General features: G+C 47.7%; 1 protein-coding gene across 7 annotated transcripts; it reads left to right on the forward strand.

Moving 5' to 3' along the window:
- The first annotated feature begins 10 nt into the window (after positions 1–10).
- zc3h13 (zinc finger CCCH-type containing 13) lies at positions 11–17,600 on the forward strand. Of its 7 annotated transcripts, XM_031813228.1 has the most exons (21): positions 32–188; positions 867–1,082; positions 1,176–1,285; positions 1,479–1,593; positions 1,736–1,847; positions 2,022–2,155; positions 2,267–2,305; positions 2,440–2,804; positions 2,993–3,169; positions 3,446–3,774; positions 7,814–8,326; positions 8,902–9,204; positions 9,568–10,102; positions 10,262–10,488; positions 10,880–12,253; positions 12,373–13,334; positions 13,371–13,659; positions 13,823–13,969; positions 14,369–14,569; positions 16,478–16,641; positions 16,845–17,600. In XM_031813228.1, exons 2-21 carry the CDS (start codon positions 876–878, stop codon positions 17,073–17,075), a joined length of 6,534 nt encoding a protein of 2,177 aa, XP_031669088.1. In that variant the 5' UTR covers positions 32–188; positions 867–875; the 3' UTR covers positions 17,076–17,600. The 7 variants fall into 7 exon arrangements, with proteins under 7 accessions (XP_031669087.1, XP_031669090.1, XP_031669088.1 ...); XM_031813227.1 differs by having other exon boundaries at positions 11–188; positions 2,022–2,149; positions 12,373–13,659; XM_031813230.1 differs by having other exon boundaries at positions 31–188; positions 867–1,019; positions 2,022–2,149; positions 12,373–13,659.
- Positions 17,601–18,083: the final 483 nt, after the last annotated feature.

The following is an 18,083-nucleotide window of genomic DNA, read 5'->3' on the forward strand; positions in this document are numbered from 1 at the left end:
ATTGCGGCTCCACTTTTAGATCTCTACGGTCAAAAACACACCCAATCATTACACACGCACCCTTTGCCAACATGAAGGCGGATAGGGGAGCCCCTGCCATTGAAATACAAGAATACAACTTGTGATTTCAAGAGGTAGCGAATCCCATTGCCTACGAAAATAGATGCGACACCGAATTAATATTTTGGGTGAGGCAACTCTTTTAATGCAATGTGCAATAGCTTTCCAGGATCTTTGAATATGGGGATGGCTTATACAGGCCTCGGGCCCAGAGAGCATAGCTAGCTTATGCTAATACGTTATCATAAATATCCAAAGTTCCCTTTTCATTCGCTAGTTAACTAGCTAGCTACCAAACTGCATTTTCAGATACGATCTCTGGCAAAAAAATATGCATAAATGATTAGTTAACTAACGTGTTAGTAACTAGTCAGTATCAATATGCTAATGTTAACTCATCATCGGGGCTTGATTGGTAGCGTTAACGTTGATGTTGGGGTGTATTCATTAAAGCCGATTCTGTTGCAAAACTTCTTAAACGGAAGCAAACGAAACGGGGAGGGAGCTAACTGAATTTGTACAATTAAAAACTATTTTTTGTTGCAAAATGGAACGTTTTGCAACTGTTTGGAAGAATAATTACACCCCAGATCAGTGTGTCCAGTGTGTAAAAAGATTCACAAAATCCCCAATGTTTCTTTGCATCAATTTGCTACATTAGTTTCAAATGGAAATGTCAACCAGGCTACTGATTTTTGTTGTTTGACAAACCAACGTTGAAATGTTTTGTTGTTTACAGTAAAGTGCATATTCAGATTTCTGTATGTACCAATGCAGGTTTATAATATATTATTCTACCATTGCAGCCCTGCAGAATGTCCAAGATAAGGCGGAGGGTAACAGTGGAGAATTCTAAAACCATATCTGACAGCAGCAGTAGCCAGACCACCACCACCCCGTCTCGCCGGCCCAGCGTGTTTGAAAGACTTGGCCCCAGCACTGGTAGTAATGCTGTCGAGGTGTGTACCTCTACACCTGCATCTAACCCACTGACAGATACAACACATGCATGTCCAGAGAAGGTAGAGAAAGAACATCTTTGAATTTTGGATTCATCAGAGCAAAACCCAATTTCTGCTTCATGAAATGACACTTTCTTGCTTTCTTCCTTTCAGACTAATTGTAGAAATTGGTTGAAGACTGGGAATTGCAGTTACGGCAATACTTGTCGCTACACACATGGAACTCAGCCACGAGGCAAAGGATTTAGTGGATCTTTTAGCAGGTTAGATGGCCTTGGAGAATTGCCTGTGACCCGTGTATGCAGGCAACTGAAAAATATATTTATTTTATCCAAGTGGGCAACACAGTCAGACGGTCCAAATATTCTCCCGTGGCTGTTTCTTATTGTATTTGATAAGCCAGTTGTCTTATGCTGAACCAATGCCGGAGATTACCATATGTTTGTGTGTAAACAGGTCAGCGGAGAGACCAACTGGCGATCTGCGAGAGAGGATGAAGAATAAGAGGCAGGATGTTGAATCAGATGCTACAAAGAGAGACCCAGAGGAGCCTACGTCCCCCACAGCCAGAGTGAGTTACTCTCCACACACACCTCACTTTCATGTCCGGTTTTCTTTTGTTCTTTAGGACATAGTGAACAACCATTTTGTGGCCCCCCTTGGGGTTAGATATTAGACCAACATGTATGGGAACACTTGTCTGTGTTCTGCAGCAGCGAGACTCGTCCCGAGGCCGCCACAGGGAGAAGGAAGATATAAAAATCACTAAAGAGAGAAGCCCTGCCAGCGAAGAAGAGACCACCGAGTGGGAAGCCAACCGCGAAGGTGAGGTTTGAAAGTAGGGCCGTGTTCAATAGGCACAACGAAAAGAAAGAAAGCCCTTATTAACATATGAAAGGAGAACTAATGAATGTCGAACCGTTTTTCACTCTATTGGGAAAAGTTGTTTGTATTGCATATTCTAACCTTAAGTAATGTGGTGTTGTATTTGTCTTTTAGACTCGGATAACGGCGACTACGACTACGAATTATCCCTAGAGATGAAGAGACAGAAGATTCAGCGGGAGCTCATGAAGTTGGAGCAGGAGAATATGGAGAAAAGAGAGGAGATTGTTATCAAGAAAGAGGTACCGGTATGCATGTATCGACTGTAGCTATATCTACTATAGTTCATAGAGCCCTGTATGATTTAAGACTGAGGTTGATCTGTTTTATAACCTTATACACTTACAATCTCTCACTAGGAGCCGACCACCAAAACTAGGACCACTATCATATCAAAGGTAAGAAGAGATACCTACCTAACCTTATTGTCATTCAGGAGCCATCCATATCAACACTCATATCTGGTTTAGACTTCTCTCCTTTCAGTGTCCATGCTAACCAATTCTGCCTTTATTCCACGTTGTAATTCCAGACATCCCCGGAGCGTTCCAGCTCGAAAGGTTCCCCCTCCTCCAGGAAGTCCAGTGGATCTCCCAAACACACTAAAGGACCTAAAGCTTCCGGTTCTAGGAAGAAGGAGAAGAAGACCTCTGTGTCGTCCTCTGCATCCGCCACGGCCAGATCTTCCAAGGGGGGCCACGGGAAGAAGAAAGGTCCCCGCACCCCCAGCCCCCCTCCTCCGGTGCTTCCGCTGGTGAACCCTGTCGTGGCAGCCGGGGGGAAGAAACACAAGGGGAAGCACAAGAACAAGGAGAAGTGTGAGGAGAAGCCGCCCAAGGAGGGAAAGGAGAGGGGGAGAGACGTGGAGAAACACAAGGAGAAGAAGGAGAAACGCAGGTAAAGAGGTTGACTGCCATGCTTTGTCCAGCTCCACTCCAAGCTGTAGAGGGATCTAGCAGCCTCGTTGAATAGGCATAACAAGACCCACTGAAAACAACAGCCGTTTAAACTGTTTAAGTCTGTTAGCACTGTTGTTGAATATACTATGAAAGGGACTCACTTTTAGTTTCTCTTGGCGCTTGCAGAGACCGGTCAGACAGCTCCCACAAGGCCAAGCGGTCAGTGATGTCTGAGGAACGATCCGGCAGCGTGTCCTCTCTTTCCAGAGACCGAGAGGCGTCCCCGTCAGCCAGGAAGAACAAGTCCACCTCCCCAAAAGTAGCCTCCCAGAAGACCCTTGCGCCTGCCTCCCCACCTCACAGGTCAGTAGCCTGTTAGACACTAAGAAGATAACAACATCATTGTCATGCCGGAAGCAGTAAGATGACAGTATAAACATCGGCTTGCAGAAATGGAGAAATATGCAGCAGCACCTGAACCTGAGACGATGGTCTAAAGATGCCATCTATCCTAACACTAGCATTTTCAGTCATGTTATTAGCAGGATTCTCATGAGTTGGTGTAGATGGTAGACAGACTAGCAAGACGGTCACTTTCCCTGAATAACCATAACCCCTCGTCCTCTCCTGGTCTTCCAGGTCTCCCCCTCCCCGCCACAAGCGCACCCCCACTCCGCCCCGCCACCACTCCCCCTCCTCCCACTCTGGCTCCTCAGCCCAGAGACACTCTCCTTCCCCCCGCCGACGCCGCTCGGCATCCCCCGCCTACAACCGCGATCCCCCAGCCGCCTCCTCACCTCCTGGCCAGAGGTGTTCCTCCCGCTCCCCTGCAGCCTCCCGGGACACCTCCTCTCCTCAGAGGAGGACTAGCCCCGGAGGACGAAACCACTCTCGGGGGCGTGAGAGAGGACGCAGCGAGAGGGGGAGGAGCCCACCTGCCCAGGAGAACCGACACGAGCGTCGAGACGGTACAGCAACTCATTAACATAAAACACAGACCATTTTCTATATGTGGTCACCACCTTTAAATAAACTACTGGTTTTCTATATGTGGTCACCACCTTTAAATAAACTACTGGTTTTCTATATGTGGTCACCACCTTTAAATAAACTACTGGTTTTCTATATGTGGTCACCACCTTCAAATAAACTACTGGTTTTCTATATGTGGTCACCACCTTTAAATAAACTACTAGTTTTCTATATGTGGTCACCTCCCTTTAAATAAACTACTGGTTTTCTATATGTGGTCACCTCCCTTTAAATAAACTACTGGTTTTCTATATGTGGTCACCACCTTTAAATAAACTACTGGTTTTCTATATGTGGTCACCACCTTTAAATAAACTACTGGTTTTCTATATGTGGTCACCTCCCTTTAAATAAACTACTGGTTTTCTATATGTGGTCACCACCTTTAAATAAACTACTGGTTTTCTATATGTGGTCACCACCTTTAAATAAACTACTGGTTTTCTATATGTGGTCACCACCTTTAAATAAACTACTGGTTTTCTATATGTGGTCACCACCTTTAAATAAACTACTGGTTTTCTATATGTGGTCACCTCCCTTTAAATAAACTACTGGTTTTCTATATGTGGTCACCTCCCTTTAAATAAACTACTGGTTTTCTATATGTGGTCACCTCCCTTTAAATAAACTACTGGTTTTCTATATGTGGTCACCACCTTTAAATAAACTACTGGTTTTCTATATGTGGTCAACTCCCTTTAAATAAACTACTGGTTTTCTATATGTGGTCACCACCTTTAAATAAACTACTGGTTTTCTATATGTGGTCACCACCTTTAAATAAACTACTGGTTTTCTATATGTGGTCACCTCCCTTTAAATAAACTACTGGTTTTCTATATGTGGTCACCACCTTTAAATAAACTACTGGTTTTCTATATGTGGTCACCTCCCTTTAAATAAACTACTGGTTTTCTATATGTGGTCACCTCCCTTTATATAAACTACTGGTTTTCTATATGTGGTCACCTCCCTTTAAATAAACTACTGGTTTTCTATATGTGGTCACCACCTTTAAATAAACTACTGGTTCTCTATATGTGGTCACCTCCCTTTAAATAAACTACTGGTTTTCTATATGTGGTCACCACCTTTAAATAAACTACTGGTTTTCTATATGTGGTCACCTCCCTTTAAATAAACTACTGGTTCTCTATATGTGGTCACCTCCCTTTAAATAAACTACTGGTTCTCTATATGTGGTCACCTCCCTTTAAATAAACTACTGGTTTTCTATATGTGGTCACCTCCCTTTAAATAAACTACTGGTTCTCTATATGTGGTCACCTCCCTTTAAATAAACTACTGGTTCTCTATATGTGGTCACCTCCCTTTAAATAAACTACTGGTTCTCTATATGTGGTCACCACCTTTAAATAAACTACTGGTTCTCTATATGTGGTCACCTCCCTTTAAATAAACTACTGGTTTTCTATATGTGGTCACCACCTTTAAATAAACTACTGGTTCTTTATATGTGGTCACCTCCCTTTAAATAAACTACTGGTTTTCTATATGTGGTCACCTCCCTTTAAATAAACTACTGGTTTTCTATATGTGGTCACCACCTTTAAATAAACTACTGGTTTTCTATATGTGGTCACCACCTTTAAATAAACTACTGGTTTTCTATATGTGGTCACCACCTTTAAATAAACTACTGGTTCTCTATATGTGGTCACCTCCCTTTAAATAAACTACTGGTTTTCTATATGTGGTCACCACCTTTAAATAAACTACTGGTTTTCTATATGTGGTCACCACCTTTAAATAAACTACTGGTTTTCTATATGTGGTCACCACCTTTAAATAAACTACTGGTTTTCTATATGTGGTCACCACCTTTAAATAAACTACTGGTTCTCTATATGTGGTCACCTCCCTTTAAATAAACTACTGGTTTTCTATATGTGGTCACCACCTTTAAATAAACTACTGGTTCTCTATATGTGGTCACCTCCCTTTAAATAAACTACTGGTTTTCTATATGTGGTCACCACCTTTAAATAAACTACTGGTTTTCTATATGTGGTCACCACCTTTAAATAAACTACTGGTTCTCTATATGTGGTCACCACCTTTAAATAAACTACTGGTTTTCTATATGTGGTCACCACCTTTAAATAAACTACTGGTTTTCTATATGTGGTCACCACCTTTAAATAAACTACTGGTTCTCTATATGTGGTCACCACCTTTAAATAAACTACTGGTTTTCTATATGTGGTCACCACCTTTAAATAAACTACTGGTTTTCTATATGTGGTCACCACCTTTAAATAAACTACTGGTTCTCTATATGTGGTCACCACCTTTAAATAAACTACTGGTTCTCTATATGTGGTCACCACCTTTAAATAAACTACTGGTTTTCTATATGTGGTCACCTCCCTTTAAATAAACTACTGGTTCTCTATATGTGGTCACCACCTTTAAATAAACTACTGGTTCTCTATATGTGGTCACCTCCCTTTAAATAAACTACTGGTTCTCTATATGTGGTCACCTCCCTTTAAATAAACTACTGGTTCTCTATATGTGGTCACCACCTTTAAATAAACTACTGGTTCTCTATATGTGGTCACCTCCCTTTAAATAAACTACTGGTTCTCTATATGTGGTCACCACCTTTAAATAAACTACTGGTTTTCTATATGTGGTCACCTCCCTTTAAATAAACTACTGGTTCTCTATATGTGGTCACCACCTTTAAATAAACTACTGGTTCTCTATATGTGGTCACCACCTTTAAATAAACTACTGGTTTTCTATATGTGGTCACCACCTTTAAATAAACTACTGGTTCTCTATATGTGGTCACCACCTTTAAATAAACTACTGGTTCTCTATATGTGGTCACCTCCCTTTAAATAAACTACTGGTTTTCTATATGTGGTCACCTCCCTTTAAATAAACTACTGGTTCTCTATATGTGGTCACCTCCCTTTAAATAAACTACTGGTTCTCTATATGTGGTCACCTCCCTTTAAATAAACTACTGGTTTTCTATATGTGGTCACCTCCCTTTAAATAAACTACTGGTTCTCTATATGTGGTCACCTCCCTTTAAATAAACTACTGGTTCTCTATATGTGGTCACCTCCCTTTAAATAAACTACTGGTTCTCTATATGTGGTCACCTCCCTTTAAATAAACTACTGGTTCTCTATATGTGGTCACCACCTTTAAATAAACTACTGGTTCTCTATATGTGGTCACCTCCCTTTAAATAAACTACTGGTTTTCTATATGTGGTCACCACCTTTAAATAAACTACTGGTTCTCTATATGTGGTCACCACCTTTAAATAAACTACTGGTTTTCTATATGTGGTCACCACCTTTAAATAAACTACTGGTTCTCTATATGTGGTCACCTCCCTTTAAATAAACTACTGGTTTTCTATATGTGGTCACCTCCCTTTAAATAAACTACTGGTTTTCTATATGTGGTCACCTCCCTTTAAATAAACTACTGGTTCTCTATATGTGGTCACCACCTTTAAATAAACTACTGGTTCTTTATGTGGTCACCACCTTTAAATAAACTACTGGTTCTCTATATGTGGTCACCTCCCTTTAAATAAACTACTGGTTCTCTATATGTGGTCACCACCTTTAAATAAACTACTGGTTTTCTATATGTGGTCACCACCTTTAAATAAACTACTGGTTCTCTATATGTGGTCACCACCTTTAAATAAACTACTGGTTCTCTATATGTGGTCACCTCCCTTTAAATAAACTACTGGTTTTCTATATGTGGTCACCTCCCTTTAAATAAACTACTGGTTCTCTATATGTGGTCACCTCCCTTTAAATAAACTACTGGTTCTCTATATGTGGTCACCTCCCTTTAAATAAACTACTGGTTTTCTATATGTGGCTGTTTGTTTATATGAACACAGTCTCTACATTGTGTCGTTTGACTGGACGCTGTAATGACACCTGTGTTTTTGTCTCGTCCATGCAGAGAGCCGCGGGAAGCGAGAGAAAGACGGTACCCGTGACGACCGGGACTACGAGGTGGCAGAGACGAGCTCTTCTCGTGATGCCGCCCGTGAGGACCGGGAGACAAAAGAGGGGCGAGAGCGCCGGGGTGACGGGCGCAGCGACCGACGAGGAGACTCCACCAGTACCTCCAGGGACCCCACCAGGGATAGAGACCGGGACACCAAGGACTCGACCCGGGAACCCAGAACCACAGAGACCACGTCAACACGCTCCGGACGAGACCCTCTGGAGTACAGGGACCGAGAACGGGAGAGGGAGCGAGAAAAGGAGAAAGAGAGGGAGCGGGAGAGAGGAGAGAGGGAGAAGACGGACAGGAAGGAGGAGGCTGTCCCGGAGGAGGGGAGGGGCTATGGGAGGGGCCACGGGCGAGAGGAAGGAGGGAGGACTGAAGGGAGGGGGGAGACGAGGACAGAGAGTAGAGCTGAGAGACCTGGCAGGGGTAGGGGCCGCGAGGCTGACGCATCTGACAAAGGTGAGGTCACGCATGACATCACACATCTTATGACCAGCAAAATCTACTAATGGCCAGTTGGAGTAACAGTTGTTAATGTGTTTGTTGCTGTTGTGTCTGTGGAAGTGAGGGAATTTGATCAAGATGAACTGCGGTGCACCAGTCTATGGCTGAGGGAGGAGCTCCCTTCTCAAATGGAACAGTAATCTGTGCCGCTCGGCCATGTTGTCAACAAAGCAGCATGGAGCAACATACAGAAACATCTCTTTTTGATCAAATGAGTTTTCATTGGGAAGGCAGATAAAGCGTTTATATCAAAAGCAATCACTTTGGGACGTGAGAAAAGCCTCTGATTCCTACTCATTACTCCACGTTCATAACATACGGCACTTTTGTTTTGTACCTGTTTCGCCGTCAGCCCAGAGGGGGGCACCTGGCTCGTGCCTGGGAGGTCGCCCGGTTCCAAAACGAATACAGTCACTGTTCACCTGGTGCGAACTCCTCCCACCGGGGCATCCCAGGCCAGATAATCCAATCCCCTCTGTGTCTGTTTCAGCATACTCTTAACTCTGTCCCTCCTGCCTCCGTTTCCTCAGGCTCCACCCGGAATGCCCGAGGCTCCCAGCTGGAGAGCGGTGGTCATGACGGCTGGGAGTCACGTAGCGGCGGAGGCTTCCGTGAGAAGAGTGCGGAGAGGAGCACCGACCGTGGGGCGGAGAGAGGAGGCGCAGAGAGAGGAGGAGGCGCCGAAAGAGGAGGTGTCGACAGAGGAGGAGCGGAGCGTGACCGTTATGACGGAGACAGGAGAGGAGGGGAGCAGGCGACTGGGAGAGACTCATCCTACGACCGTAGAGGTGGTCACACCGACCGTGGTGACCGCAGAGAGAACAGGGAGAGAGGTGAGAAGAAAAAATAAATTTCATCTATAATACTAGTTAAATAAAATACCATTTGTAATACGCTTTTCATTGAAAAACAATCTCAATGTTCTGTCGTGAGTGATTTAAAATAGAAAGGAGACATAGACAGAAAAGGACACAGCTAGACAAGGCAACTGACAAAGTACACAGCTGATGCTACAAGAGGCAAGGCCAACAAGAAACACGGTTATATGTAACAGAAAGCCTTCGTAAAGCATCCTGTCTCTCCCTCGTAGGGAGAAGAACATCCAGGCCCTCTAGTGCTTTTTGAAACATTCATTCAGAATGAACCCTTGGTGTTGGATGTTGTGACTGACTGGCTGTTTCCTCTGTTTCTAACAGACCAAAGAGCTTCCTCTCCTGGTCGGCACCCAGCCAGAGGAGAAGAGCCAGACAGGGAGGAGACCAGAGGGAGGGATGAACGCAGAGGAGAGGAAAAGGGAGGGGACAGGCGAGAGGACAGGGCCCGAGAGAGGGAGCGAGAGAGGGAACGGGAAAGAGAGAAGGAGAGAGAAAGAGAGAAGGAGAAGGAGAGGGAGGCAGAGCGGGAGAGGGTTCGGGAGAGGGAGCGAGAGAGGGAGCGAGAGAGGGAAAAGGAAAGGGAGAGGGAAAAGGAGAAAGAGAGGGAAAAGGAGCGAGAGAGGGAGCGGGAGAGGGAAGAGAGGGAGCGGGAGAGGGAGGAGCGAGATAGGGAGAGGAAGGAGAGAGAGCGGGAGAGGGAACGAGAGCGGGAGAGGGAGCGAGAGCAAAGAGAGAGGGAGAGGCAGCGGGAATGGGAGGAGCGTGAGAAAGGAAGGGATGAGCGACGGGAACGGACTAGGGATGAACCAAGGGATGACCGCTCTGTCCGAGACTCGCATGAAGACCGCAAGACCAGGCAAGTATCAGTAGTAACCACCAGGTAACAACTAACCCATGACACTTAACTAGAATCACTCCATTGTTTTACCTTAGTTGTGGTTTCCGTCTGTTTCTTTCCAACTTAACACAACCCAGCTGACCTCTAACCCCTCTTCTCTGTGTGTGTCATCTGCAGCCGGAAGAGGCATAGGGTAGAGACCACACCCAGCCCGACTCGCCCCTCTCCCAAGCGAGCAAGGGACGCCACCCCAGGAGACGGCGAGGAATACAACAGCCCTGAGGAGAAAAGTGAGCGTTTGATTGGTGGAGGTCAGCCCAAGGTCCGCCCCACCTCTGGCTCTGGCCCAATCACCATCCTCCCCGTCACAGTACCAGTGTGTCCTCCTCCTCCAGTGCTTGACAGTAGGGACAATCTTTAATGGGAAAAACAAACAGCACTGGTTCTGTCTGGAGGAAACTAGTCCCGTATGGATTAACACCTCCCCAAAGGGTGCCTTGGCCTGATCACTTCAATATCCCTCCACGTGAGCCCAGGGCACACTCAGTAATGGTGATAATACCTTTTAATGTTTGAGCACATTTCATAGAGACAGACTGGAAGTCAACGTGCTGACATAGAAGTAACAGCTGGGGTTTGATTGTTATTAGAAGGCGATCAGAGATCTTTGAGACCGAGCCAAGGCGCCCTTTAAGATAACAAGGTGTTTTGTTTCTTTGACCTTTGTCGACATTTCCATGATGTTGATAAACCTTGGTGCTAACAGAATCCCTCGGCTTCTTGGTGTGTGTTCAGGTGTTGAGAAACACCGACTGTTGAGTCAGGTGGTACTCCCGCCCCAGGACCCCCTCCTGCGTTCCCCCCCCAGCACCTCTGTAGCGGAGGACGCCAAGCCCAGCCGCTGGAAGGACGAGGAGCGCCGTGGAGGCGGGGACAAGAGGGAGGGGAGGAGCCGCCGGAACGAGGAGGCCGACGCCCGCGGAGACAGAGGAGGAGCAGGCAGAGGAGGGGAGAGACGGGGGGAGCACCCCTCAGATAGCAGTACCCCTGTCTCGGCCTCCGGCTCGGACTCTAGGAGGGGTAAAGAGAGGGACGGTCGGGAGCCCACCCCTCCCCCGCCTCCCGTGGCCCTGGTCACTGAGGACAGAGATGCTCCAGTCCCGGCAGGTCATGAGGAGGGCAAGAAGAAGACTAAGTCCCAGAAGAAAGGCCTGAAGAAGGGGAGGAAGGAGGAGGCTGTGGCAGGAGGTGTTTCAGGAGCTCCAGAGAGGTTCACCAACCCAGAGCCCCCCTCCTCCATGGCCCTCTCGGACGGCCCCCCGCCCCCTCTCCTCTCTCCCCGCAAAGCGCCTAAGAAGAAGGCGCTGGACAAGAAGAGGAAACGATCCCGTGGCGCTGAGTCGGACGCGTCTGAGGAGGAACCAGGCTCCTCCCATCTTCCCCCGGGCAAGAGGAACAAGAGGGGTCCCCGGACACCCCCGCCCGCGCCAAAGGAGGCTCTGCTATCCCAGAGGGCCATGCCACATTCAGTTGCAGAGCCCTTGCCACAGCCCGTCAAAATGGACGCCAACTTCAGCGACTGGTCTGACGAGGATGTGCTGGAGCGCGGTGGTGGATCGGCTCCCGTTAAGGCACCCCCCACAGTCCCAACTGAGAGGACTCCGACCGAAGCTCTTCCCAGGAGAGGAGGTCCGAGGGGGGGCAAGGAGAGGTTGGAGAGGCCTGTTCCCCTGCCCATCGCCCCTCTGCTGTCCCAGGACCCTCCCATGTTACTCCAGACCCTGCCTCCCCAGCCCCTCATGTCCCAGCCCCTGCTGAGGAAGCATCCTCCGGAGCAGAAGAGGAGCAGCAGTATGGGAAGCAACCAGAGCAGGGCCTCATCCAGACGTCTCCGTTCTCCCTCCAACGAGTCAGCCCACAGAGAGGACCCTCAGCAGGGCCAAGGACCAGGCCGACCCAGGAGAGGACACCAGCTCCAGGGGGCCAACTCCCGAGACCGGGAACGAGAAAGGGAGCGAGAAAGGGAGCGAGACAGGGAAAGAGAGAGGGAGCGTGGTGAGAGAGAGAGGGGACCAGTGCTCACAGAGCCTCCAGTGGTGAGGGGAGAGGAGCGGAAGTCACGCATCGACCAGCTGAGGAGAGGAGAGCCCAGTCGCAGCACCTCCTCAGGTACGCCAGACACATACTATTAACAGGTTTTGTTGAGAAAACAGTGAGCTCCTTTACTAGTTTGATTTGATTGATATTATTATCTCTTATATTACTTTTCTGTTGGTTTTCCTTCCCAGACCGGCAGGACTCTCGCAGCCACAGCTCCAGACGTAGCTCTCCTGAGTCAGAGCGTCAGGTGCAGTCGCGGGCCGGGTCCTACGATGGCCGAGAGCGTGAGAGGGAGAGAGAGAGGGAGCGGGAACAGTTTGAGAGGGAGCGTGAGCGCAAGGACCTCCGACAGCAACAGGGGCCTCCGGGGCCACTACCTCCTCTCCAGCAGCAGGGGCAGCAGAGAGACTGGGAGCCCGAGGGGCCACGGGAGTGGGGTGGGAGGGGCCGTGAACCCCTCCTCATGCGTGGAGGCAACAGAGAGCGTGATCTCCGTGACATGCGGGGTGAGAGAGAGCGGCTTCTGCCCGAGGGTCTCCTGCAGCAGCACGAACGAGAGCGGGAAAGGGAGCGTGGTGGCAACAGGGGCATTGGCCGCGGTGGCGACCATGGCAACGACCGGGAGCGGGAGAGGATACTGCTGATGGACCTGCCGCCACATGGGGACCCCAAGAACAGGATGGATATGAGGGGAGACAGACCAGATATGAGGGGAGACAGACCAGATATGAGGGGAGACAGACCAGATATGAGGGGAGACAGACCAGATATGAGGGGAGACAGACCAGATTTAAGAGGGGACATGCGAGGAGATATGAGACCTGATATGAGGGGAGACATTCGAGGGGATATGAGAGGAGACATGAGAGGAGACATTCGAGGAGATATGAGACCTGATATGAGGGGAGACATTCGAGGGGACATGAGACCTGATATGAGGGGAGACATGAGACCTGATATTAGGGGAGACATTCGAGGGGATATGAGACCTGATATGAGGGGAGACATGAGACCCGATATTAGGGGAGATATTCGAGGGGATATGAGACCCGATATGAGGGGAGACATTCGAGGGGACATGAGACCTGATATGAGGGGAGACATGAGACCTGATATTAGGGGAGACATTCGAGGGGATATGAGGGGAGACATTCGAGGGGACATGAGACCTGAAATTAGGGGAGACATTCGAGGGGACATGAGACCTGATATTAGGGGAGACATTCGAGGGGATATGAGACCTGATATTAGGGGAGACATTCGAGGGGATATGAGAGGGGGGCCAGATATAAGACCGGACATAAGGCCAGATCACATGAGACCAGATATCAGGGGGCCGGACAGGGCTGAGTTCTCTCTCCTGCTCCCCCACGAAGCCTTGGGACACGGCGGCATGGACCAGGACAAAGCAGGCAACAGCCATCACCCTGTGGGAGGACAGATACAGGAAGCAGAGAAACAGGACAGCGTTGCCGGTAAGGATCATCTACAATCACAGACTACTAGCCTGATCCCAGAACTGTTGGTGTGACAGTGACCAAGGGAGCTGGCAACAACAGCCTTGTCCCAGATCTGTTTGTCTATGTTTGTGTTGATATGGTAGCAGGTTATTGAGTGAGTTTATTTGTTTGTCCTCAGACGAAGATGACGCGAAGGCGGATGACGCTGTGTCGGTGGTGTCTGGCGGGGAGGAGTACGAGCCAATCAGTGATGACGAGTTAGATGAGATCTTGGCGGACAGCGCCCAGAAGAGAGAGGATGGGCAGGAAGAAGAGAAGACGCCAGGTACAATACTGAGAACAGGACTACACAGTCCTTCTGGCTGAGAACAGGGCTACACAGTCCTTCTGGCTGGGAACAGGGCTACACAGTCCTTCTGGCTGAGAACAGGGCTACACAGTCCTTCTGGCTGAGAACAGGGCTACACAGTCCTTCTGGCTGAGAACAGGGCTACACAGTCCTTATTGTTTGCCAGCGGGGTTGCCAGGTCATGAGAAATTCTGGTCCAATGGCTCCCCCAAACCAGCTCAAAACTAGCCCAATATCACACACCTGGCAACCCTGTCTAGTCTGCAGTTGGACACTGGTAAAAGACAAACTGTTGTGTTTTTTATTATTATTGTGAACTAAATTGTTGTTTGGTTATTGTGGTCTAAGTCCTTCATATGTGCTGTGTTCCTACAGGTCCCCTGGATGTGATTGATGTGGACTGGTCCAGCCTGATGCCCAAGCAGAAGCAGGAGCCCCGGGCGGCAGGGGCAGCTCTGCTCCGGTTCACCCCAGGGGCAGTGCTCCTCAGGGCGGGCGTCTCCAAGCGGCTGGCTGGGCCCGAGCTCCTGGAAAGAGTCAGGGAGGTCTGCAAAAAGGAGCTGGACGACCCTAAAGGTGATTGGAGGAGATATTAGTACTATTACATACTCTACTCCATCTTTCTCCTACTGGATTATATTAGTACTATTACATACTGTACTCCTACTGGATTATATTAGTACTATTACATACTCTACTCCATCTTTCTCCTACTGGATTATATTAGTACTATTACATACTGTACTCCTACTGGATTATATTAGTACTATTACATACTCTACTCCATCTTTCTCCTACTGGATTATATTAGTACTATTACATACTGTACTCCATCTTTCTCCTACTGGATTATATTAGTACTATTACATACTGTACTCCATCTTTCTCCTACTGGATTATATTAGTACTATTACATACTGTACTCCATCTTTCTCCTACTGGATTATATTAATACTATTACATACTCTATTCCGTCTTTCTCCTACTGGATTTTAGAACCATGTATAATATGACAAACATTATCCCTACCAGCTCTGTCTACTTTACAAGACACAGACTGTTCATGGAAGTATGCATACTTAGAATGTGGCTCAGTTGTGTGAGAATGTGTGGTGCTAGCATATGATAAAGCCCCCCAGGCAGTCAGTGTGGTGCTAGCATATCATAAAGCCCCCTAAGCAGTCAGTGTGGTGCTAGCATATGATAAAGCCCCCCAAGCAGTCAGTGTGGTGCTAGCATATGATAAAGCCCCCCAGGCAGTCAGTGTGGTGCTAGCATATCATAAAGCCCCCTAAGCAGTCAGTGTGGTGCTAGCATATGATAAAGCCCCCCAAGCAGTCAGTGTGGTGCTAGCATATGATAAAGCCCCCCAAGCAGTCAGTGTGGTGCTAGCATATGATAAAGCCCCCCAGGCAGTCAGTGTGGTGCTAGCATATCATAAAGCCCCCTAAGCAGTCAGTGTGGTGCTAGCATATGATAAAGCCCCCCAAGCAGTCAGTGTGGTGCTAGCATATCATAAAGCCCCCTAAGCAGTCAGTGTGGTGCTAGCATATGATAAAGCCCCCAGGCAGTCAGTGTGGTGCTAGCATATCATAAAGCCCCCCAAGCAGTCAGTGTGGTGCTATCATATCATAAAGCCCCCCAAGCAGTCAGTGTGGTGCTAGCATATCATAAAGCACTAAGCAGTCAGTGTGGTGCTAGCATATCATAAAGCCCCCCAAGCAGTCAGTGTGGTGCTATCATAAAGCACTAAGCAGTCAGTGTGGTGCTAGCATATCATAAAGCCCCCCAAGCAGTCAGTGTGGTGCTAGCATATGATAAAGCACTAAGCAGTCAGTGTGGTGCTAGCATATCATAAAGCCCCCCAAGCAGTCAGTGTGGTGCTAGCATATGATAAAGCACTAAGCAGTCAGTGTGGTGCTAGCATATCATAAAGCACTAAGCAGTCAGTGTGGTGCTAGCATATCATAAAGCACTAAGCAGTCAGTGTGGTGCTAGCATATGATAAAGCCCCCCAAGCAGTCAGTGTGGTGCTAGCATATCATAAAGCACTAAGCAGTCAGTGTGGTGCTAGCATATCATAAAGCCCCCCAAGCAGTCAGTGTGGTGCTAGCATATGATAAAGCCCCCCAAGCAGTCAGTGTGGTGCTAGCATATCATAAAGCACTAAGCAGTCAGTGTGGTGCTAGCATATCATAAAGCCCCCCAAGCAGTCAGTGTGGTGCTATCATAAAGCACTAAGCAGTCAGTGTGGTGCTAGCATATCATAAAGCCCCCCAAGCAGTCAGTGTGGTGCTAGCATATGATAAAGCACTAAGCAGTCAGTGTGGTGCTAGCATATCATAAAGCACTAAGCAGTCAGTGTGGTGCTAGCATATGATAAAGCACTAAGCAGCAGCAATAGAAGCATCTTTTGTATGTTGCTTCCATTCATCACCGGAAATATGCAGTGAGTCTAACCCAGCTCTCCGTCCATTCCTCCAGATGCTGACAAGCTGTTTGAGCACGACCTGGGTGCTCTGAACAAGGCAGCTCTGAACAGGAAGATAGAGAGGGCAGGTCTGCTGAGGAACCTGGGCCCCTGCTGTAAGGCCCTCTGTGCCCGCAGGGACATGGCCATCAGACGGCAGCTCCTCAAGAACGAAAAGGTGAGTGCTCCAAGAAAAACGACTTGTACCCAGAACCATAGACTATTCTAGACCATATACCAATTGACTAAGATGGCCCTCTGCTGTAGGATATATGGAGGAATGGACTGGGTATATGTAGATAGTATATTATAATAGATGCAGCAATATTTTGACACACACTGCCTATCGCTGTATAGTAAGCTAACTCTTTCTCTCTCCAGGGCCTGGCCAAGCAGATGTACCCCAGTGTTCCTGTGGTGGACAGTGAGCTCTTCCAACTCAGCATGCGTCTCTTCAAGAAGACTGTAGCCGCCGCCAGAAGCAACCAGCCCCCGTTGGGGCCCCCAGCAGGCCCAGAGAAGGCCGACAAGGGGCCACCGGGGTTGGTACCGGCAGCTTCACCGGTAGCCAAGCCCAGTACACCACAGCCCCCCGAGATGTGTGTCTCCTGAGAGCGTGCGGGGCTTATGGGTAAAAACAAACGCTGCATGATGAAACTGACCTGTGATCAGAAATTGAATCAGCTCTGACTACTAAGCCTGCTCTGAGTCCCTGCCCCCTAACTCTAAACCCTGCCCCCTAATGCTAAAACCCGCCCCCCTGCTATAGCTTTGTTAATCACAAGGAAAAATCTAACAAAACGCTGAAACTCTTGTCAGTCAGCAGTGCTGTCATTATGGAAGACTGATCTGATCCGCAAGTACTGTACTGCTTCTACCATAGAGACTATTGGAGATACTAGCCTATGGAGGGATTGATAGAGGCCTTGTACAATGTACTGTACCTTGAACTAGAAATGACAATGCTACAGGAAAGACATGCATTTTCCCGAATAACACAGTTGTTTTTGTGCGATTGGATATTTGTTGTCGGAGGGGGATAAGTCTCCCTTTCGTAATGCCGCTGATTTATTGTTTTTTGTTTCTTTTGTTGTGCATTGGTTTTTAAGATTAAAGTGGCTAGTTGTTCATTTGTAATGGCTCTTATCCTTGCTTTGTATGGAGTTCAGTCTTAGTGCCATGTGTTGCTTGATGTCATTTGTGTATTGTTCAAGAGACATTGACTTACATCCCCGATGGCACCCTATTCCCTATGTAGTGCACTTCTTCTGACCTGGCCCATAGGGCTCGGGTCAAAAATAGTGCGCTGTACAGGGTGTAATTTGGGATGCACCCTGGCCAAATGCACTCAAATCTCTGAGTGACTTGTATGAATGTTTACTGTACTGCCTAGGCTACTCCACCCCGACATGAATACATTTCTCTTGAGGTCACTCGAAACTTTGGCAATGGCCTACTTTGCTAGGACCTCTGGGTTAAACTCAGCCAACACCCTCAGACTGCTGTGCCATAACAACACTCCAGTCTAGACTCTTACCGACAGGACTCTGGCTGGCCTGAACATAATCCAATCAGGAGATGGATTTGACTCTTAAAATATGATGACTCTCTGTAGCAGTG

The sequence above is a fragment of the Oncorhynchus kisutch genome, unplaced genomic scaffold (assembly GCF_002021735.2).
Source record: "Oncorhynchus kisutch isolate 150728-3 unplaced genomic scaffold, Okis_V2 Okis05a-Okis16b_hom, whole genome shotgun sequence".
NCBI lineage: Eukaryota > Metazoa > Chordata > Actinopteri > Salmoniformes > Salmonidae > Oncorhynchus > Oncorhynchus kisutch.

Bases quoted from the DNA above. Each gene is read 5' to 3' on its own strand.
- zc3h13 (XM_031813226.1), top strand. From the start codon at position 876: ATGTCCAAGATAAGGCGGAGGGTAACAGTGGAGAATTCTAAAACCATA. The intron at 10,489-10,879 runs GTAGGGACAATC...GTGTGTGTTCAG, and splicing joins TCCTCCTCCAGTGCTTGACA to GTGTTGAGAAACACCGACTG. The intron at 12,254-12,372 runs GTACGCCAGACA...TTTCCTTCCCAG, and splicing joins CAGTCGCAGCACCTCCTCAG to ACCGGCAGGACTCTCGCAGC.